The sequence below is a fragment of the Sceloporus undulatus genome, chromosome 3 (genome assembly GCF_019175285.1).
Source record: "Sceloporus undulatus isolate JIND9_A2432 ecotype Alabama chromosome 3, SceUnd_v1.1, whole genome shotgun sequence".
Classification (NCBI taxonomy): Eukaryota; Metazoa; Chordata; class Lepidosauria; order Squamata; family Phrynosomatidae; genus Sceloporus; species Sceloporus undulatus.
The window spans coordinates 64,199,122-64,223,715 of record NC_056524.1 but is presented as its reverse complement, the minus strand read 5'-3'; the positions used below and the strand labels follow the sequence as shown (position 1 = coordinate 64,223,715).

Genomic DNA, 24,594 nt, shown 5'->3' with positions numbered 1-24,594 from the left:
CAATGGGGAGATCACTGTTTGGGCAAGGACAATTAAGATTAACACTACAGTTAAAAAAGTGACAACCACCAGATCCCATGTGAGTAGAGCAGTAAATCCAGTTTGGGTATTAGTTTTACATTTAAAGGAGATTATCCTCAAAATAATTCAGAAAATTCAATAGTACCTTTAAAATTTGGATGAAAACCTTAAGCAGAGTCATTGCCCCAGTGGTTGCCAGCAACTACCTCTAGGTTATAGAGCTAATTCAGTATAAAGTGCCTGCTTTTATCATTGACATAATATTTTTTTTCTATTTTCTTTTCCTTTCTTACTTTTTATAATGAAAATCTTGGCAACAAAGGATTTGTTTGCACTAGACCTGGAACCCTACAGATACAGTGGAGTCAATATGACAGGGTTTCGTCTGCTCAACATTGACAATGTGCAAGTGGCATCAGTTATTGAGAAGTGGTCAATGGAACGGCTACAGGCACCACCCAAGCCAGAGACTGGGCTTCTGGATGGCATGATGACCGTAAGTGAAAAACTCCTATCTACAATATTGACAGCATACTATAAAACTAATCAGTATTAGTATAACGTTGAAAGGAATTTTAATTTTTTTCTACCATCAGGAAAGCAAAACTTAATGGGTTTGGGAAAATCTTATGCCACAGTAATATCAGCTGAAATGCATGCTTCATATCGGAGTGATAAATAAGGATATAGTAATCCTAGAAAAATGACAGATCTGTTTCAGAATACAATTCATGTGAACAGAATTTAAGAAATGGTGTTTCAGGCAGGGCATAGCCCATGTAGTGCCTTTTTAGGCATCTGCAGTCACGCCTTTGGTCAACAATTTTGCATGCTCAGTAGTTGCTGACATTTTATTTTCAGCTTGGGTGCAGTCTGCAAGGTAGGGCCTATTGCAAATGGCACTGGACTCAACATTTCTGCTGTCTGAAATAGAACTGAAATACTGACCTTGTTTTGCATGGAAGCGTATAGCAGTCCCAGGTTCAAGTAGGAATCCATGGAAAGGCACTGCGAGTTCCTGATGACAATGCTTAGCTAGCTGATCAATGGACTGAAGTAGAATGCCCACTCTACAAGGTCTAAAAAGGTTTTGCTGCAATATTTAGACTCCAATTTCCATGTTTATGTGTTCGTCTCATGTTGCCTTGCCACCTGAAGTATACTATTTCAACCTGACTCCCCTGACCGCAAATATCCCACCGACCTGTATAGGCTGGGTATGTGAAAATTAGTGGTTCTATTGAAGTGGAATTAGAAACATTCTCATCACAACCCTCTTTGCTGTTGTCAAATACACTGGCAGTTAGCCAGTTCATCCATGACTGGAGTATAATTTCAGCATTCCTATGTACTGCACCATCATAGTGCTAGGCTATATTAATATTTTAAAGAATATTAATTTATTAGATGCATACTGGGGATGTAAATCTTACAGTTTTTGTGCTTGCATGCAAAAACAAACATTTCAGAAGTTTTCTGGCTGCTGGGTCTGAATATGAGCATTTTTAATACATTTTTCAGTGAGTTTTCTCATTTTGGGAGTTGTTTGAAAAAACATTATTAATACCAAAAAAAAAAAAAAAAAAGTCCTGGAAGTGAATACTTGTGGGGGTTAAGTTTTTTTGTTTTTCCAGTAGTGTGCCTTTAATGTTTTGAAGCAGCTTTTCTCATCAAGCACAAGAAAATTCCAAGTTTTTATATATATATTCTTAGCATGTACATATTGTTAACAATATTTATATACTATGCTTCATAAATATAAAATTCAAGGTTGGTTTACAGTAACGCAGCAATTAAAATACAAACCCAAAACACTGAAGCCATTCAGCAGCACAGCTTCATAAGAAGGATGGCACTATTTGTTTGTAATACGCTAAGTGAAACAGTAAGTTCTCATCTCCATAAAAGAAAGGACTGTAGATCAAAGATGTTCAAGTAAATGCAAATGGATACTTATTTCCAGGCCCTTCATCTTGTAATGGACGTGTTCTTTAAAATTTTGGAGCTGAAGACATGAAAAGCTGCAGGCTGGTACATTAGCAAAAGGTCGGATTTGGTGTAGGAGTTCCCCATGTGAACTTCATACTGCAGTTCCATCTGTGGCAATAAGACCATGCACCAAATAATCATTAAAAGGTATTGTAAGGGGCATGGTGACTTAACAGCGGTAGTAATGGCCACCCACTGTGTGAGCTGAAGAAAGAGCAGGTGGTCAATGAGAATGAGAGGCCCACCAGAGACCTCTTTAGAGAGCATCAGTTTTAAGGTCTCATGGTTTGACTAACAGATAGAAATACTAGACTACCAGGAAGTGGCCAGAGCAGAGGAGAGGGTGACCTTTTTTAAAAAAAAGTTGTTAAGGTGATGGAATTTCAGCAGGGACAGCCAAGCAAATATATAGTGTACTGTAAGGCATACTTCAGAAGAAGAAACTAGCAAAACCACCTCTGCATTATCATTTGCCTAAGAAAATCCTGTGAAATTCTCAGGGTTGCCATAAGGAGACTTGAAGTCACACACACACACACACACACACACAGAGAGAGAGAGAGAGAGAGAGAGAGAGAGAGAAGTAATAGCACAACTCAAGGTACACAGTTTTTGAATCAATCCAAGTTATTTTGACAACTGGAACAGACATTCATGCAAGTGTCTTTCCTTGGCAATAAAGAAACAACAACAACAACAAATTAAGTAACTAACAATTTGCTGCCCTTTCATGACTTGCCACGTTGTTTGCCTAAGGCAGCTGCCTCACTATGTCTAAAGGTAGGGCCAGATCTGGATGTAGCTCTTCTGGTCCCAGTTTAATAGATTGTATTCAGTTCTAATTGGGAGCCAGTGTGGGGTAGTGGTTTGGTCTCTGGAGACTAAAACCGCTGCTCAACCATGGAAAACCCACTGGATCACCTTGGACAAGTCACAGTCTCTCAGACTCAGAAGGAGGCAATGATAAACTTTTTCTGAAGAAATATTGCTGAGAAAACCATGTTATAAATTTGCCTTAGGGTTGCAATAAGTTGGAAATGACATGAAGGAAAACAAACAAATTTAGTTCTAATTGGTGTGTCAAGAGTAATCCCAGGTTTGCACTATGTGAAATAGTAGTGGATAAATTTGGATCATATATCATTGTAAACCACTCTAGTATTTATACATAATTTAGTTAGGTTAATAAAATAGAAAATTAATCTATCAATTTCTCAAAGGATTTTGTATGGTTAGCATAATGGTGTATATATAAAGTGGGTTAGTTTACTGTTTTATAAAGACTTGTCATGATCTTGTTAGTAAAGTAAATGCTATTTTACAGGTTTTTTTATCCTGTTATGCAGCTTACTAAGTTTTATAAGTAATTCTATGTTGCATTAAAGGCTTGGTCTGTAACCATGTCTGTTGCAATAGACCTGATGGTCTCAGAAAGGTTCTGCCACTTAAATTGACCCTAATGCCTTGATTCAAAGTTTTGCTGGCCCAGAAAAATCAACCCTAAAATAAGATACACTATTCCTCCATCATAGATAATTTACTGGATGAGTCACAAACTCTAAACACAGGGATAGAATTTAGAGATATAGCCATGTTAGTATGGAATATCAGTATGCAAAGGGATCTTATACTACCTTTGATACTAACTGTGTGAAAGAAGTTGTACATGAGCAGTCTATTAAAGCTTATGCTACCATCTCTTTCACACAGTTAGTATCAAAGCTGCTACAAGATCCCTTTGCATCTAAACACAGGGGTAATATTTTGTAGTGGGCAGTGGAAAACAACACTGTGATATTAAAAATGTTGTCTAAGAAACCTTTTCTATTTTCCCCCCAAAACAGACAGAAGCAGCTCTGATATATGATGCTGTTTACTTGGTAGCAGTGGCTTCCCAGCGTGCCTCCCAAATGACTGTCAGTTCCCTGCAGTGTCACAGACACAAGCCATGGCGGTTTGGACCCAGATTTATGAACCTGATAAAAGAGGTAAATATGGAACATCTGCTGGCAGCATTTTTTTAGTGTAGTTTTAATACGCATGGTCTTCCTCCCCACCATTTTTAGTGCTATTTTTAGTGTCCTGGAAAATAATAGCAGAATATCCTGTTTCACTATCATTACTGAAGGAACTTCTCAATATAGGTCCAAAGCACACTGCAGAAATAATCCAGTTTGAGACTGCGTTAACTCCCTTGGCTAAATGCTAAGGAATTCTGGGAAATGTAGTTTTGTGAGGCATTTAGCGTTCCCTGTCAGAGAGTTCTGGTGCCACAATAAAATTAAAATTCACAGGATTCCTAGCACAGAGGCAGGGTAGTTAAAGTGGTCTCATAGTGGATTATTTCTGTAGTGTGTTTTGGACCATAGTTGTAAAATTTATTTCAGTATTTCATCATTTATTTATTTACATATTTACACACACACACCATATAATGAGAGCTAAAGGTGGCATACAAAGAGGTAAGGGTGGCAAATAGATCAATATTAACAGATTAAAACAATACAAATAATTTAAATAGACTAAAAACATATTTTGTTAGTTCACTGGGTTTAACAAAGCTAACAAATGGGTTTAGTTTTTTGTGGGTTTTTTGGGCTATGTGGCCATGTTCCAGAAAAGTTTCTTCCTGATGTTTCACCAGCATCTGTGGCTGGCATCTTCAGAGAATGACATCTCTGAAGATGCCAGCCACAGATGTGGTGTGAAACATCAGGAAGAAACTTTTCTGGAACATGGCCACATAGCCCAAAAAACCCACAAAAAACTATGGATGCCGGCCATGAAAGCCTTCGACTTTAAATGGGTTTAGGTCTATGTAACAAAGGAACAGCAAGAGCATGAGTGGTCCTTCTACAGAATAATGTAACAACTGGTCATATTACTACTGTTATTGAAGAGGTCATTTGGGTGGGGGGGGGGGGGGAATTTGGGAAGAACTTTTCCAAACATTAGTAATATATTATGATTGTGTTCATCATAACATAATGAGCAGTAGGCAACTTTTAAAAGTAACATAAATACAATAACTTTTCAAAACAATGTTCCAAGCTTTGAATGTAATAATTTCTCAAAAAATGTTCAACCAGTAAGTTTTGGCAATTTGAGGTGAGGCAAGCAAGTCTGAAATAACATTTGAAAGGTCAGCAAAACCAAGCCTGATGCTGTTATTATTAGGAAGAGTGGCATCATCTCAGATGGCTAATGATGGAGGACAGTAATAATGTCTAACTGGCTGCTTCTCCTGGACTTGTCAGCTGTTTCATGCTGTCACAGGAAAATGTTGTGCATGTCAAAGAATCTGTTCCCTCGGCCTATAAACTAGAATATTGCCACCAGTGGGGTGGAAGACATTCATCACCAATACTGAAGTAAATTTCTGTTGTAAGCCCAGTTTGCTCTGTGCTGAACAGGGGAGAGATGCCGTCTTGTTACTCAGCTCAGACAGCAAATTCTCTAGGACCAGCCATAGCAAAAGTCAGCAAATAAACAATCATCAATATGAATTTTTAATCTGAGATTTTATTTTTCCACCTATGTGTGTGACTGTGTATCATCACTGAGTATAAAGAACTTGAAAAATCAAAGTCAGCATCATACACTTATTCAAGAAATATGGTCCTTGGTGCATCGTTCTAACTATTAGAACGTTATATCAAAGAACACATTTCCTGAAATGCAATGGTCAAATTATATTCAGGTTATTCTTATTCAGATCATTCCTCTTTCTTGTACATGAAACATTCAAATGTACAAATTCTGCATGTTTAATAACAAAATTACTTAAGTATATGTTTGGATATGATGAATACTATGAATATGTCTTTCCACTACATTGGACTGTGAATACTACTATTCTTATGCACTGGTGGCTAACACAGTCCTTAGGGTAGATTCAACAACTACAATGAAATTTGATAGCCACTATTAAAATGAGCAGCAACACAGTTTCATTGATTTAAAAAAAAACATACATACATTTCCAGGTAACTGCAAGACTTGACAAGGTGGTATATGTGCCACTTGTGTATTTTCAGATTAAAATAAGACATGTGGGGAGTATCACGTTGCTATTTGAAGGCCAAACCTTGTAATATCTTAAACTGTACATCATACCTGCTGTTTCTAGAAACACAATCAGTGTTATCCAACTCCCCAGTGATAATGCTCATTCTGTAATATTACCCCAGCTTTCCCTTCCAAGCCTTATTCCTGACTATTCTTCTGCATTAATTTCCTGCAGAACTTGGCAATAATAATAAAGTCATTATGCAAAGTTCTTCAAAACATGCATGAACAATTTCCATCTAGATTGTGTCATTGCCTTTCAGCTTAAGCACTTTTGACAGAATGCCTTAACACAGCATCTCAGCAAATGCAGTTCAGGATCTAATATGCGAAGTTATCACACAATTTACATTTATCATGTATGGCTTGATTCTGCATGGCATGAGAGATCTGACCTAATTACTTATAGTTTCACAGCTAATTTCTTTTATGTACTATAAACCAGTGAGTCAAAAGGCTAAAGCTTCTTATCTTCTGGAGGTTTTTTGTACTTAGCAAAGGGGAGGGGGAGAAATCTCCCACAATGGAATAATTCTTTCAAACTGAAGAGTGAGATATTCAGGACCTCAATCTTATTTTTGTTCCAGTATATAGATAGCAAGGTCAGTAGATATTTTTAAAAACAGTATAGTAAGCATAAAAGAAAACAACTATTCTTATTGAACAAAAGTAAGAAGAAAAAGGTTAGGCCATTTATACCTCTGATAAATGACCTTCTTTTAAAAAAAAAACTGTCAAGGTGGTGCTCTGTAGTTAAGCTGCTGTTTCTTCACAACCTCTAACCGTTCTTGTTATTTATATATAGCTGAGATCCTGGAGATTTATTAGTGTTAAAGAGAGCCAAGATGGCATAATGATTTGGGCATTGGACTAGGACAATAGTAAGAAGTACAGTATGGACATGTTAATTCATTTTAAGGCCAGAAAGTGGATGTTTAACAAATCTTCTGAACTGTATGTAAATTGGAACTCAATGTATTGCATGAAGAAGATACTTTATTTTCTTTTAGTTGCTGCTAATTAAGGCCACGTTGTATATGGGAAAAATATGCCTGGTAGAATGTATAATCTTCCATATGTATGGAGGGAGGGGGGTAGCTTCTGTGAGTGTACTGATTTAAAATGAATTTCTCTTTTGATGAGTAATTCTAATGATATCAAGCGATACACCTTGTTCCAAGAACGAAAGCTAAGAGGAATCATCCCTTTTCTAGTATAACATTTCTATTGCTTCTGAACTGAAGAGTCAAATACATTTTCCAATTTTCATTTGAGAAGAATTTTGGCTTATATTCAAGGTTGATTATATTATGAACTGCTGGTATCAGTGGAAGCTGTATAGTTAGGAAACAACATTTGGTTCCTGTCTAATGTCAAAGGAATTTTGGTTTTTCTTTCTTTGCTTGGCTTTGCAAAAATGTTTGGGCTTTAGTTATTGTTTTGCCTTTTCTAAATACATTTTGTCCCTGACCCTTAGAACCCACACTGCTTTTCCATACTAAAAGTGTCAAAGCAGACTTTATTGGAATATTGAATAGACTGCCTGTCCCCTCCCTTTTTCTCCCCATAAAAATTATAAATGGGTGGATTTTGGATGTAGACTCTGGGTTAGGAATATAGAGTGCTTAGTATTATACAAGACTATAGAAAAGGATCAATAATTCAACAAAAATACCAATATAAGAAAAACTCATTCCACACTACACAAATCCTGGGTGTTATTTCAAAGTGTAGAAATATCCAACTATAAGCAGGAGAAATATAAGACTTGGAAGAATTTGCTGATTTTTCCTACTGATTTAAGGTAACCGAACTGGAGTTCCTAAGCTATTGTTTTCTGTGGATGGATATTACCTCTGCAGCTGGTCCATGGAGACTAAATCCTTACCAGACATTCCTGTTAAAACAACCTAGTATCACCTGATATCTAAATAATAATTTAAGCCTCCCTGCCCCCACTAGAATAGTTTGCAGATGAATCTGTACCTCCCGTGAGAGAGGAGAGAAAAGGCCATAATGCACATCTTTTTCATTAGAGTTGGTGTGAAGTGGGAGAACTGAAAGCAAAGCTAAAATTATGACTGAAGTTTCCTGATATTCAGTCCTCAATTGTTTCTCTCACTATTTAACTCTCTGTAGCAACAGTGGGAATCATGCAGCATTCCAGTGTTGTTGAACTGCAATTCTGAGCATAGCCAGTGGTGTGGAATTTGGAGAGCTATAGCTCAACAACATCTGGAGGTCTATGTAATTCCCACCCTGGCTCTGTAGGATGAAAAACTATTTTAAAAGCAAATGTAAATCAGCAAACCCATAGGCATACATGGTTACACAGCACACATTCATGAGAAGTGTATTCAAATACAGTCCAGGTATTGAAAATATGCGAGGCTTCCTCAAAGAAGCAGAAAGATGTTGCAGGGGCACTAGAATTGAAGACTGCTTCTAGTTGTTAAATGCCCTCAAGTCATCCCTGATTCATGGCGACCCTGTGGATGAGACTTACCCTTCATCACTGCTCTGCTTAAATGTTGTAGATTCATGCCCATGATCTCCTTGATTGAGTCTATCTATCTGATGTGATCTTCCTCTCTTTCTACTGCCCTCCACCTTCCCTAGGATTATTTTCTTTTGTAATGAGTCTTAGTTTCTCATCATATGGCCAAGGTACAAGAGCCTTAATTTGGTAAACTTGGCTTCCAGGAAAATATCTGCCTTTCTCTGCTAAAGAACCCACTTGTTTGTCTTTTGTGCTGCCCATTGTATCCTCAGCACGCTTTTCCAGCACCACAGCTGAAAAGTGTTGATTTTCCTCTTGCCTTCTTTCTTCACTATCCGGCTCTCACATCTGTACATCGTGATGGAGAATACAATGGATTGGAAGATTCTGATTTTAGTGTTCAGTTGAATATCTTTGCACTTTAGCCCATATACTATATATTTATTATTTACAGTGCAATAGGATTTAACTCAGGAAACTTTCAATCCTGTACATGTCTACTCAGAAATAAGTTCCACAGGGCTTATTCCCAGACCTGTGTATGCATGTTTCCTGCCTTCATTTGTTAAAGGAAGAATTTCATGATCATTTTGAATAATGTTTGCATAAAAATACAACTAAGTTTGCATGAGGAACTTTAAAAGTGCTTGGGTTAATCTATACTGTAGAAATAATGCAGTTTGATACTACTTTAACTGCCATGGGTCCATCTTACAGAATCCTGGGATTTTCTAGTTTTGTGAGGCATCAGTATTCTTTGGCAGAGAAGGCTAAAGACCTTGTAAAACTACAGATCCCAGGATTCCATAAGATGGAGCCATGACAGTTAAATAAGTGTCAGACTGCATTAATTCTTCAGTGTGGTAGCAGCCAAAGACTCATATATGAAAATCTGCTGGAACATAGATTTCATATAGGCAACTTAAAAGAGAAATAATCCCTAGCTTGTCCTCTCCTGTGAGGAGGTGCTGCTACTCCTAGGTTTCTGCTCCAAGCAGAAACCACTCCATGCTATTCTTCACATAAGGCATGCAAGCATGAAGGTCTTCTGACTTAAGAGGCAGTAGCATGGTGTAGCATTGAACTACGACACTGAGAGACCACGATTTGAATATCTGCTCAGCTGTGGAATCCCACTGGGTTACCCTGGGTAAGTCAAATTCTCAAAGGAAAGGAATGGCAAACCACTTCCAAACAAATCATGCCAGGAAAACCCTATGATAAGGTCGAAATAAGTCAGAAATGACTTAAAGGCACACAACAACAACAAACGTAGCACTTACCTGTGTGAGAGTCCTTACACTTCAGGTGCTTAAGTCTCAAGGTGTTTGTTGTGTGACTCCAACTCATTTTATTTATTTTTTTACTTTTTTTACTTATGATGACCCCTAAGGCAAACCTATCATAGAGTTTTCTTGGCAAGTTTCTTCAGAGGGGATTTGTCATTGCCATACTCTGAGGCTGAGAGGGTGGGACATGGCCAAGGTCATCCGGTGGGTTTTCATGCTCAAGTGGGGACTCGAACCCTGTTCTCCAGAGTCATAGCTCAATGCTGAAACTACTACACCACACTGGCTCAGTAGTACAGATGTAAATAAACATATCCGCTTCCCAATAAATCCTGTTCACTGTTGTTCTGAAAGTGGAAATAGAGTCTTTACCAGAGAATTCAGAACTCTCTTAGCAACATGCTCTGCCTAGGATTCTATGGAGGATGCAATGATGGTTGAACTAATATAAAATCCAGTGGCCAACTAGAACAGAGACACTGAATTAGCCACTGAATAGATCAACACTAATGTAAATAAATTGATTCAATGGATCTACTCTAGCAGTTGGATTTAGCCACATGGACATTTGTGGAATAGATCTGTTTTCTTTGAAATTTACAGATATCTACTATCTTGATTGTAGATTCCTTTTCAACATGCAATTCATTTAGTTCTGGATAGTGTAGACTAAAAATAAAATAAGAAATTATTTGGGATCTCTCCCTTCTCTGGTTTTCTTTAATCTTTATCTGGTTTTCTTTATTCTTAATCTGATCCCTATATAATTAATATAATGACTTTATAGAACTCAACATATTTTGCTGACTAGAATGTGGACCTCACTGCATAATATAAGAAGTTTTTCATGCCAATATTCCACATCTGTACACTGTACACTTGATTCCGAAAATTTGATTACTTGCTTCAATTGCACTTGCACCTTGGAAAGAAAGATTAATTTATGTCAAGTTTATGGTAAGGTCATAAAAGTGTGAGTAGCAAGCAACACTGAAAGATTTGACTAAGAATGAAAACTATTAATAGTTCACTTGCTAAACATCTTGAATTTCGACTACTGGATTTGAAAAGATATTTGTTGTTACATTATGTAATTTTATGTATGCCTAGTTATGTAGATGAGGCACTAAGAAACTCATTTACTGAATTGCAAAGATGTGTAACGGATCACTAGCAAGAGTGCCCACTCTGCATTGGTGCCCAATCTGCATCAAGACTGATGTGAGGCATATTGGGATCAGTGTGAAGCACATCCTGTTGTGCATTGTTCATTTTTCCAGCTCTGCTGCATAGTAATGTAACAACAGTTCTCTACTGGATACAAATGTTAGGGAACTGCCTAGTTCTAATTCCTGTAGAAGTCCATTTACAAAGAAGTAAGACCCCATCAGGATTCCGGCCATGGTTCAAAAGAAGCAGGGGGGGGGGGGGGGGGAGCCAAAAACAAAATTTTATGAAAGCATCCAGATCTTGTTTATGAAAATTCTTTGCAAGTATAATATCTGTGCAGCCAATATGTTGGCGTAACTTGATGTTTACTCCCCAGTGAGTTACACGAGAGTAATGCATTGGGGATTTGGATGCAGGATGAAGTGGAGGAATATATTTGCAATGTGTCAGTAAACATGTGGCATCTTTTTTCAAGCAGTTTTACTGAAAACAAAGCTAAGAGAAAATTTGGAAATAACCTTACTGTTTCCATGCCAGTTTTTAATACACTCCAAGAGCACTCAGCTAACCAGGAAGAATACAAATCATAGTAACTATCACACTATGCAAGAGCTATAGCTTATTTCCTGGATTCTGCCAACCTTTAGCACAACCAAGAAACTGAAATAATGAACAATTGCAACTTGCCAGATTCTCAGTGGACTTCTCTGAGATCAATTGGATAAAGTGGATGGATTGCAATTTAGATCACAAGAGGGGGCAACCTCTCTCTGCTTCCCGCTAAGAATGTGGACATCCTGTTTGCATCAAATTCACTCTTTATGTTCTCTCCATAAGTGGTTGCTCTTTCTTGTTCTTCTCCAAAGCATGATCCATCCCTACTGGCAGATATTTCTGTGTGGCATGAGCTGGTGCAGTGTGTCTCTATATATTAGTATATGATGCAATTCATCTTCCACTCTCTTTAATTACAGCCAGTTAAAATAAAAATCAAATCAACTTATAGAAACAGAAAAAGAAAAATAGCTGGCATGAGGAGGCATTATTTCTACATGTAATGATTGTAATGCACAAAACTAGGCATTCCAAAGGGGGGTTGGGATCTCTGGGAGTGTGAAAGCAGGAAGAGAAATAGGAGAAATCAAAAAGAAGATGATTTGAAATAAAAATGGTAAGAAAATACAAGAACTGAAACCAACAAAAAAGACAAAGGGACCTTTCTGGAAGTCAGATGTAGTACTTGAAACTTCAGAGTTTTGAAACATAGGTGTGCATCCATACAACACAATTATATCAGTTTCATACCATTTCAGTTGTCCTTGTTCCATCCTATGGAATCCTGGGATATGCCATTTTGTGACATGTTTAGCAGACAACTCAAATGTTGGAATGCCAGAAAGTACACTAGAGAATTCTGCATATGCCTTTACTACACATCCCAGGATTCCATAGTGTGGAGCTATGGCAGTTAAAGTGGGATCAAAGTACTATAATTGTGAAGTATGGACACAAACATAAATATTTGCTTAGTGTTAATTTAGAGCGTCTTGTTTTCAATAAGGAAAGAAAGGAAATGCAAATGCTTAGACCTTTTATTTATTCAGAATAATGAAGAATGATTTCTTGACGTTGGTGAACCTTAGGATGCAATCTTATCTTACAATGTGCTTCTTCTAGAGCACATAGGACATTTAAAAGCTGTAATGATAATACATATGAAGAGCCGGTGTATGATACCAGTGTTGTGGTGAGCTGGGTGTTAATATTTAGCTAAATCTATTAAGTCTTCCAATTTTAAAAATATAACTTGAGCTTGTATTGTTGTCCTCTGCTCTTAAATTTGCCTTAGTCTTATTCTCTGGCTGAAAAGTAAAACATATTTAGAAAGTCTTCCCCTGGCACAAAAAAGCCCATAGTGTAGGCATCCAGCCAGCGTCTCTGGCGAAGACTTCTGCTAATTGACATGGCACCACAGAAAAGACCACAGTTGTTATTTGCTCCATCTCCTCTGAGAGTGGCTCCTGGAAAGTCATTTCAAAAGAAGACTTTAGAGCCTAGGTAAATATATAAAGAGAGATACATACTCAAGCAGCAGTGATGCTTAGGGGCTGGCAATGCAGAGGCAGAAAGTACCTCCAGAGAGCCACATCCCAAGATGGAAACAGAAGACATTATGGCCACATAATGTCATTCCCCCCATAAATACACATGTATATATGCAACATTCATGTGTATATGCACACATACATGACTTCTTGTCTTGGGCACCCTCCTGGCCATAGAAGGAACAGAGGAAAATGGAGATTACGAAGTCCTCTCTTAGCATACAAGGGCTGCTAGAGGGTCCACTCCTGTGCTCCTCATTCTTCCCCCTTCCTCCTTCCATGGCAGAAACTGGAAGGGTGGAACAAGGAGTATCTAGCAGCCCTGGCTGACTGGTGGTCCAGGTCCTATTTAACAAGCTTCAAACAAACAAGCTTCAGTTATATACTGCTTCATACCGCCTAAGCAGTGTCTAAGCAGTTTACAACTGTAAACCAATCTTAATCTATTTATAATCTAGCCTATCTGTGCCCCTGGACCTGAGGTTTACAGCTAAATTTGATACCAGACTAATAATAATAATAATAATAATAATAACTTATTTATATTCTCCCGCCTCTCCTAGCTGGATCGAGGCGGGATTACAACCTAGCATAAAATACAGTACACAATAGAGCACAGCAATTCAATAAAATACATGAAAATTAACAATTAAAAACAAGTAGCACAAAGCGACAGTGGAGCAAGGATGTTCTCATCCTATTCAAGGAGGTGGATCTATGTCTTACATGAAGTTGGGTGGATATGCTCACCGGAAGAGCTCCATCTTAACTGCCCTCCTGAAAGTTTCCAGGGAGGTAGTAAGATGGATCTCTTCCGGGAGACAGTTCCACAATCTTGGAGCAGCTATAGTAAAGGCTCTTTGGGAAGTTGAAACAAATTTGGTTGTTAATTCCAGCAGATTCTTCCCCATTGTTCTCAGAGTGCGGGGTGGATTATATAGGGAGATGCGTTCCCATAAGTAACTCGGGCCTGAGCCATGTGGGGCTTTAAAGGTGATAACCAACACCTTGTATTGCACCCAGAAGCAAATTGGGAGCCAATGAAGGTCTTTTAAAATTGGTGTTATGTGGTCAAACCTTGAAGAACCGGTGACCAGTTTGGCTGACATATTTTGCACTAGTTGAAGCTTCTGAACTTGTTACAAGGGTAGTAGTAGTAGTAGTAATAATAATAATAATAATAATAATAATAATAATAATAATAATAATACAGTGGCACCTCCGCATACGCGGTCTTTTTATAAGAGGCTTTGAGCATAGGCGCTCAAAGCCGCTGGCACGTGCGGGGTGGAAGGGGCGGCACGTCCCATTCAATTGAATGGGCGCACGCACCCGTTGCGCCTCACGCGCCACCGCGCCACCGCGCACGAGCCCCATTGGAAACAATGGGGCTCGAGCATAGGCGGATTTTTTATACGCGGAGGGATCCAGAATGGATCCCCCGCGTATAATAAGGTTCCACTGTAATAATAATAAATATTTATTTATATCCTGCCTCTTCCGATTGAGAATCGAGGCGGGTAACAAAGAAAATACAATATATAACAATAAAAACAACAAGCCCCACAAAACCCCGACCCAACCCTCCCTCCCACCTATAAAATTAAGCAGCAAAAAATGTTTTAAAAGTACATAACAATACATCAAAGTTAAAAGTTAAAAACAAATCACAAATAAGAAAAATAATAATAAAAATAATAAAAGGGGGATTCAATTGGTTCTGAACATTATCAATCGGGGAAGGCCTGCCGGAAGAGAAAGGTTTGTCGCCTTTTTGAATGAGACGACAGATTACCAGAGCATATACCACAGCTTCAAGGTCCTTTTGGTCTAGGTAGGGACGCAGTTGGCGTATCAACCAAAGTTGGTACCAAGCACTTCTGACCATCACATCTACTTGAGATGGCAATTGTAGAGATGGATCCAGAAGTACTCCCATTGCAAACTTCATCCTTCAGGGGAAGTGTGACCCCATCCAGGACATGTAGATAAATTTCCTTCCCCAGACCTGAGGTGCCTATACCAACTCAAGGCAGGCATTCAGAGAGAGATGCCATCCTTAGTCACTATAACAGTCGGAGACATAGAGAAACATATTTGGGTGTCATCAGCATACTGATAACACCACACCCATGTCTCTGGAGGATCACTCCCAGCGGTTTCATGTAAATGTTAAACAGCATTGGGGACAGAATCGCACCTTGAGGGACACCCGATTTGAGCTCCCTCTTGGACGAATAACTGTCCCCCAGTGACACCATCTGGAATCTTCCCGAGAGATAGGACCTGAGCCACTGCAAAGCAGTGCCTCTGTTACCTAACTCCCTCAGGTGTTCCAGAAGGATACCATGGTCAATGGTATCGAAAGCCGCTGAGATATCCAAGAGCACCAACAGGGTCACACTTCCCCATGTCGATGCCCAGATGGAGATCATCGACTAAGGCGACCGTGACCATCTCCACTCCATATCCCAACATAAAGCCGGTTTGAAATGGGTTGAGATAATCGGTTTCATCCAAGACGGCTTGGAGTTGGAAGGCAACTGCCCTCTCAATCACTTTGCCCAAAAAATTAAGTGCATATTGCAAAACATAAGATAGCATGATTATATTGTGCAGACAATACTGTCCCAATTAACAGTCCTCCTTCCCTATTTTGGAGCATTTGGATTTTCAAAGACAGCTTCACATACAGTGCATGTTAGCTAGTTACTTGGAGGTTCACTTCTCCACGCAGACAGATGGGTAACCTTGGACCAGTTGCTGTCTCTCAGCTTAACATATCCATGGTAGAATAAAATGAAATAAATAAATATAGTCCCTGTAACCCTGTATTATAGATTGCCCAGGAAATAGTACTTTACCTTAAGGTGTTGAGCTAAGCAACTTGCAAAATTGCATAAATTAGATACATGCACATGAACCCCACTGTACTGTATCAGTGGCCTAAAGAGAGGGGTAATCTTTGTCTTATTTTCAAGCTGGGATGCTATTTTAGCGTGGAATAAAGAGCAGTTGATCCCCAAACATCTGCAAATATTTGATAGGGCTGGAGTGTTTTGCATATAGAGTGTCTTAGTGTGAGAAAGTTTCTGTAGAATTACCATCTACTCTCATTTGTTTCATTTGAAGCTAAAGATTTATGAGTGAGCTGATCATTATCTTTGGCTGGCAATTAAGGTATAATATTGATTCCTGCTGATATATGGACAATAAATCTAGAGAAAGTGAAACAATGATCTTAGTCAATGGTACAGTGATTGGGTTTTCTGTGAAAACTGCATTTGATTACTTTTGAGATCAATATACATCCATATTCAATCTGTTTTTGTTAAGACTCATGTCCTCATTTAAAAATTTCAGGCATTGACCATTTCTGTATCAAATGTTGCAGAAATTAATGAGTACGATTTTTTGAGATAATACCAATTACTATATGTTAGCATCTCCTACAAACAATTTTAATTCAGTTTTCTGTTTATGCTCTGACCATGCAAGTGTGGTGTTGGGCTGTACATGCAGTAAAAGGTAAAGGTAAAGGTTTACCCTTTGACATGATTGTCAAGTCATGTCTGACTGTAGGAAGCAGTGCTCATCTCTGTTTCTAAGCCAAGGGAGCCAACATTGTCAAGTACAGGTTTGTGGTCATGGAGCCAGCATGCTGCATGGAATGCTGTTACCTTCCCACCAAAGCAGTACCTGTTTATCTACCTGTACGTTTACATGTTTCAAACTGCTAGGTTGGTTGCACATACGAAGCCATAGTCAAATGATTTGTGGATACTGACAGCCAGATTTAGAATAAACAAATCCAGCTTCTTGCTAGGAATGGATGAAAATTTTGTTTACTCTTGTTCTGAGACATGCTTAAAATAATCTTGCCCAGTCTATGCTGCCCAAACCAAAATATGGACAGAAATTATGTGCTCAATCCATCCATTAAAAACATGTACATAAATGAACACGCATATTTGGGAAATATTAAGGGATGCAAAAGAAAGAGGGGGTTGGGCCTTTCCAGATATGAAACTTTATTTGCATGCTGTTAATTTTACATGGCTGCAGGACTGGATAAAACTGGAAAATAAGAACATGTTGAACCTATAGGGCCCTGATTTAAAATACAGATGGCATGGTTATTTATGGTATCAGAAATTTACGGTGGATAAGACTTCCAGTAACCATCCTATTAGGAAAGCGTTGTTAAATTCATGGCAAAAAAAATCAAAGCTAATTGGTATACTAAAACTCCAATGTGGGTTTCTTCTCAAGAAGGCCTCTTTGGTAGATGGTCAGATAATCAGAAATGGTTAACTTACAAAGATTTAATTGAGAAAGATGACAGAGGCTGTACAAAATTAAAGAATATAGAAGAGATCAATAAAAGGGGGTTTAAGTTACATTGGTTCAATTACACTCAAATCCAGAATAAATTTTTTGAAGATATAAAGAAAGAAGGAATAGAACAACAACAAAATGAAATAGATGATCTTATTTGGAAAAAAGAGAAAAAGAAAATAAACAAGTTGTATAAAGTTTTATTAAAAAGAGACACTGGAAAAAAAGTAATAAAAACTACTATGGCCCAGGATTTTGGCCATTCGATCAAATTAGAAAATTAGGAAAAAAACATGGAAAAAACCACATAAATTTACAGCTGCTCAGAATTTAAAAGAAAACTTCATGAAAATTTCAAATAGATGGTATTACACCCCAGTAAAGATTAAGAAAATATACAGTCTTCAGGAAGACAAATGTTGGAGGTGCAATAAAGCTAAAGGGACGATGTACCACATGTGGTGGACATGTGAGGTTATACAAAAATTCTGGGAAAGTGTTCATACCACAATCCAATCAATATTTAAGATTAAGTTTTACAAGAAACCAGAAGTTTACTAACTTAATATGACTTGTTTAATCAATAATGCTAAGGAAGAAAGAATCTGAAGAATATTACTTTATTTAGTCACTGCAACAAGAATTGAAATTGTGAAAAATTGGAAAAAATAGAGTCACCAAACATCGAAAGTTGGCTACAAAGTGTTCACAAGATGAAAATAAATTATCCTATGAGATCAGAAATAAAAAATATGGTACAATATGAAAAGGACTGGCTTCCAATGCTTGAATACTGGAATATTAAGTGGGGAATTAATAAAGAGCTATTAAAGAATAATTGACAATTGATAGTAGTATATAGTATAAGGCAAACTGTAGAATCTCTTTACTCTATACCAAACTAAAAGAAGGACGACTGTTGCATCAATGTATTGTATTGTACCAATAGTGGTAAACATGGTAAATATGTTCATACTTTGTATTTTAATAAATTAGAAAATTAATAAAGATAAATAAAAAATAAATGAACACACATATTTTGAAATCAACACAAACATGTGAAGATTCATAAATATACAGAAATAACATACTTTATCCTATGAATGGGATGCAAACATTTCTCACAACAGGTAAAAACATAGTGGTGGTGGTGATAATGGTCCACTTTGCCCCCACAAGTGAGAATCAGTTTTGGAATGATTTTTTTTAATACATAAATCCAACCAGCTGTTTGGGCCATGTGTTTTATAGAGTTGCACTATCTCACTTTTTGCTCCCTCTTCCAACTACCAGGCTTATTACCAATTATTTGAGCAAAGTTTTGTATGCAACTGGATAGGCCAAACAGAACCTTTACATGGTGTATGTGTATGTTCTACTTGATTGTTGTCTAGTTGTGCACCTGCATTTGACAGTATCTGTTGCTAATAAGAATCCATTCCATCCTAACCATTTGTCACTGATATGGAACACAGAGAATAGCTATTCAGTGATCTTGTAGCATCCTATGTGCCCCCTCCCACTTGTAGAAAACCACAGCCACTTCAACCAAGGCATGTGAAAAGTAATTGTCAATGGCACAAACAGGGAAATCTTGTTGAAGTGGCTACTTGATGACATCGCTGTGATTTTCTATAAATGCGGGGGGGAGCGCACATAGGATGCTACAAGGTCATACAATGAGGAGATTAAAGCAGGAGGAACCAAAATGCAGAAAACAATAGTTCATCAAGTACCATTCCTACAATATATTTTAGTGAATAAAATGTTCTCTTAAATAAGAAGAGCAGTTGATTTCAATTGATTGATTGCATTCATTTGTATTTTATGAGTGGTGGTAAAGTTTTGCCAAGAATAGACTGTGTATTAGGATAGAAGGAGTGGATGACAGTGCTTGTTAAAGTTTTTCAAAAGATCATCTGAAAGGGGGCCATGGGTAAGCATTCCTAAGGGTGGAGCAAACACAGTGAAAGACATTGTTCCTTGTATTCACCAACCTAACCACATTTACCAGTGAAACAGAGACTAGGGCTTTGGATGTTAATCTTAAAGACTAAGCACTAGCAGTAAATATGTGTGTAGGTGCTGCATCAGAAAGTTAGGATATAGACCTTAAATAGTGTTCTTTGTAACACCATAACTGATAGTTTGAAATTGCATCTGTAAGTACAACAGTAAAGGTGTACAAGCTTATATATTTTTACTGAGGATGTGGGTAAATGGAAAGTTTAGATGCAAGTTTAATCCAACAAGTGCTGTGTGGGTACTTTTTGATGCCCAAGTGACAAATGACTTGTCAACTGAAAATTGATAATTTTCTACTAGAACCATCAAGAAATGGCTATTTGGTGATAATCTGTAAGATAACTACCATTTATGTTTTTGAAGAGCCTATTTTGTGTGTCTTAAATCACTGCAGATCTCTTACAAATTTTGCCATACTTCACTTAACACCAAAGATGTAATGCAAATGCAACAGAAAAGCTGTAGGTGTAGTGTGATTATGATTGCTGTGCGCATGATGAGATTCATTTCAGTGGGCTGAGTCCTAAAGTCTAGATTAAACAAGAAGAAGAGAGATTAATCATATCCCTGTCAGTTCTGTGTGCAAAACCCTGTTAGTTGATGACTTTCCGCAATGAGTTTAATGAAGAAAATTTTAAAAATAACGCAAAGAAGAATAGCTGTGACTTTACAAATGGAAACAAATGCTCTGTTGCAATGTATCATGAGCCTTTTGTGTATTTTAAACTGTTTGATAAAAAAGAAGGAGCTAAATAAATGTTGCCATACAGAAGCCATAAAAAGGAAGGAGGGAGGGAGGAGAAGGGGAAAGGGAATGGAGCAGTACTTTCAAGATTAATTGATTTTTATTTTAGCATGAGCTTTTTTGGATAAACCCATTTCTTCAGATCTAGTACAGAGTGGTGTCCAGGCCTTAGGATACAAAGCTTATTTACACAATTTTTGGAGTGACAGTGGTATGGAAAGTAATAGGATCCAGAAAAATGCAAATCATGACCCTTGTGCTAATTTTTCAAAGGGCTGATAAGATGATATAGATCTTTCAGAATGACCTTTGGCACCACGCTTTTGAAAAGGGTCGCATCTTTCTGAATCCTATTACACTCCATCCCACTCCCACAACTCTGTAAATATAACCTATATCCTGAGGCCTGGATATCATTCTGTATTGTATCTGAAGAAGTGGATTATATCTTTGAGAGCTCATGCTAAAATAAAAACCATCAGTAGTCTTAAAGGTGCTACTACATTCCTTTTCTCCCTCACCCCTCCTGCTTTTTGTGCTGCAAGAGGTTAACATGGCTACTTCTTTGAAAAATACAAAAGCCATTTCATCTTTTATTGTAGTATACAGAGGAATGTAGTAGTGAGTTGCCAAAGGACAGTTGACAACAGTTTGGATGCAGGAAATGCTTTATAAGAGCAGTAATTTTTACCCTGTTAGATATATTCTAAATGACAATAGCAAGTGCCTTTCATTCTTTCTAGCATATTTATTGTCACACTCTGTCATTAATAATGACTGATTCTAAGAAGTTAGAACTATATGTGTGAAAACTGGAGTTGAATTACAAATCTTTCTCTCAGCCCCACCAACTTCCTAGGTACAATTGGTGGGAACAAGAGGGAGGGCCTTCTCAATGGCTACTCCCAGGCTTTAATATATATTTTATTGATGTTTTTATATACATTTTAACCTTAAAATTTTGGTAGCTCCTTTGAGTCTCAGTATTGGGGAAAAGGTCAGGTAGGCGCGTTCCAGACGCGCTAATAGTACATGCTCGGCACATACTAGGGTTACGAAAGGACGTCCTTTCTGGACGCCCTAACCCTAATACGTGCCGAGCACGTACAAAATGACAGCACCCTATACACTTAGGACGCTTAGCGTCTGCACGTCCCCCTGCGCTTGCAATATCACGAGTGCGCCATTTGCACACTCGTGTGTCGCAACTGCGATGCTTTTTGCAGCTTCTTGCAGATGCTTTTTGCAGCAAAGGTCTATAGCCACAAGCACAGCACAATACAAAGTTGACACTTTTATGGCCACAATTCAGGAAAATGTCATAGATACACCCAAAAGGTTACACAAGCCCAGTAAGATTTTTGACATTTTTGGAATGAGGTTAGAACTGGGGACAATAGATTTCCATTCCATATTGTTATTGTTGTTTATTATAAACACATCTCAAGTTTCAAAAGTAGCTGGCCATCTGGCATGATCGGTGGGGAGGGATGGTGCTCAAAAAGGGCATTTCCAAATTCCTGCTGGGTATACAGATCTGTAGAAATATTACATCTGTTGAAAATAAAGGTATTTGAAGATTGCGTTTGAACTTAAAGAGGTAAATTGTCTTGATTTGTGCAACTAATGAGGGGGGAAAGGCACTCGATGTATATAGAAATAATACAGGATCTATGGATAGAATGAGATTTGGCTGCAACTTCAATTAAACAGCAGAGATGTGAAACTGGAAAGATCACTTATTAATATTTAATCAATAGAATAATTAGGAGATCAAGATGTTTATTGCTTATTTATTAATTATAGTATAAGTTAGATTGAAGTGAAGGTATTCTAATGATCCTAGGTTATTGCCTGTTGACTTTTTATACAAGAATTGTTTTAATATCTATCGGAAATGGCATTGCTGTTCATTTTAGTAATTCAGAGACAGTGCAAAGGACTGAGATAAGACTAGGATAAGTGACAGCTCAAAATTGCTTATAAAGTATTGTTTGGAGTTTGAATTTTGTTGAACAGTCTGCCATAGGTATACTTTGTATACATGAACTCATCTTATTGTATACTACTGATAAAACTGCTGAGAAAGAAAAATATAAAACCAATCAAAGTAGAGTATTTTATGCAGAGTGTTTTCAAAAGTAATTATAGCAAGAAAGGGAGAGTATGAAGCAATTATTTTCGATGGGGTTCCAAATGTCGAGGTTAAGCATTAAAGTGAAGTTAATCATCTCTTTCTCTCAATCCCTCTCTAGGCTCGTTGGGATGGTTTGACAGGGAGAATTACTTTCAACAAAACAGATGGCTTAAGAAAAGATTTTGATCTGGACATCATTAGCCTCAAGGAGGAAGGAACAGAAAAGGTAACCAGTTTGGTATCACTGTGTTCATGCTGTGAGCCAGATGGTACTGTCAGCAAGACTATACTTATTTGAAGGTGGGTTTTAGAAGGTGTAGTGAACTAATACTTGGTATAATCCATCTGGAATTTATCCTCTTAAAGTCCCATAGAAAGAACTATGTGCTGCAGAAGAACACTTCCCTGTTTTTACATATCTTCCTTTCATTTCAGTAGGATTTGTTCAGTTAAAGTCCTAGGAGATTATTACACTGGCAAAAAAGATGGGAGCACCGCGGTATGCTCCCATCAGTATCATGCAATAGCATGAAGATTATCACATGATGTCGTACGATGTCGTGATTATCCCACGATAATCCCTTGACTAAAGAGGCATTCTACACCACTTTTTATTCATATAGCTTTTCCATGAATAAAAAGTGGCACTAGAATTTATTCACAGGATAATTGTGACATCATGTGATAATATTTGTGTTATCGCATGATATTGACGGGAGACTACCACTATGCTTCTGTAGTTTTTGCAGGTGGGGTTTTTTTGGGCTATTCCTAGGAATAAATTCTTCCAGAACATGGCCACGTAGCCCAAAGAACCCACAAAAAACTATGAGTGCCGGCCATGAAAGCCTTCGACTTCACAAAGTCCTAGTGGTTTGTACCAATACACTGTTTTGTAGTTTGCCCACTTGTATTTGCTTATAATTTTCTGACATCCTATTAGGCAGTTGCAATGTCATAAGATAGACTTATGACCTTATAACTGCTTTTATTTACCTTTCCAATTATGTCACCATTGCCTTGCCCACAAGTGAACCTGAAACCCACCTTAAAAGTGAGCTAGCCAGCCAGCCAGCCATGTTGAGCAATGGAGTTCTGTGATGCAGACAAGCAGGAGGCTGCAGGATGAAGTGGCCAGGCTCCTTCCACCAAGGAGCAGAAGCAGAGTCTGTCACAATTCTTCACTGTACTGTTGGTAGGTGGCAGGTTGTCATGTAATCCTGCAAGGCTGCACTGGCCAGCACCACAGAACTCCATCACTCAGAATAGCTGGCTGGCTTTTAAGTAGGGTTTCAGGGGTCAGATAAGAAGATGGATCATAACTACAATATTTTAGCTATTCCTTTGATGCAGGATCTTGCCTACATTTCAAAAGTCAGTAATTCGATTTTTTAAACCTCCTCTAGCTAATAATAAGCTCTAGGTACAATAGGTTCCATTAGCTCTAGCTCTAGGTTCCATTCTAATTAGGAAACCAAATGTTGGGCAAGGAAACCTGGGGGAAGCATGCTGAAAAGAAAGCTGAAAAGCCGTGCTAAGTCTAATAAAGAACTGCAATGCCTGTAGCTCTGTTAAAAATGATCCAGATATTCTGATCAGCTATTTTACCGCCTGCTGTGTCCTCCTTGCCAAACAGCTAATTAGAATAATTAATTAAAGCTTATTTTCCAGGGCTAGGCATGCATGCCCTAGCTAACGCACATGCACATTTTTGGATGAGGGTCATTATTTGTATTATAATTCACATCTGACATTCTTTTATCATTTGACATCTGAAACTATGCTTTACTATACAAAATGACAGTACCTCATCATCCTTAAGTAACAAAGCAAAAACTTCTTACAGCCACAATACTGTATCTACTTGAGATAAATATATTGACCAAATAAATAAAATATATACATATACTTCATTTTGTACAAGCACAACACTTGGCTCCCACTGGTGGATCATAAGAATCCAGAGGAAAGGGGACTCTCCCCTTCTAGTAGCATCCACCATACACCCAAAAGCTGATTTAGAGCCCTAGGAAACCCTCTGGTTATAAAGCAGCTCCACAGGCTGTAGGAGGAAGCAAAGAAGAATTAAGTTCTTTCACACTAGTACACCAGTATCAATGTCATGTTGAATTTAGGCCCATATATGCAATCTCACTTTTTAACCTGAATTGTTCAGGAATACATAACCTGGGTAGTGCATTATTTTG

At 37.9% G+C, this 24,594-nt stretch overlaps 1 protein-coding gene across 3 annotated transcripts in view; it reads left to right on the top strand.

Moving 5' to 3' along the window:
• GRIK1 (glutamate ionotropic receptor kainate type subunit 1) overlaps window positions 1-24,594 on the top strand; it is a 103,598-nt gene that overhangs the window by 24,786 nt on the left and 54,218 nt on the right. For all 3 annotated transcript variants that reach the window (XM_042459608.1, XM_042459609.1, XM_042459607.1), the window contains exons 5-7: window positions 344-517; window positions 3,855-3,998; window positions 22,506-22,613. In XM_042459608.1, coding sequence (XP_042315542.1) covers window positions 344-517; window positions 3,855-3,998; window positions 22,506-22,613 — 426 coding nt within the window. The remainder of the gene's footprint in view (window positions 1-343; window positions 518-3,854; window positions 3,999-22,505; window positions 22,614-24,594) is intronic.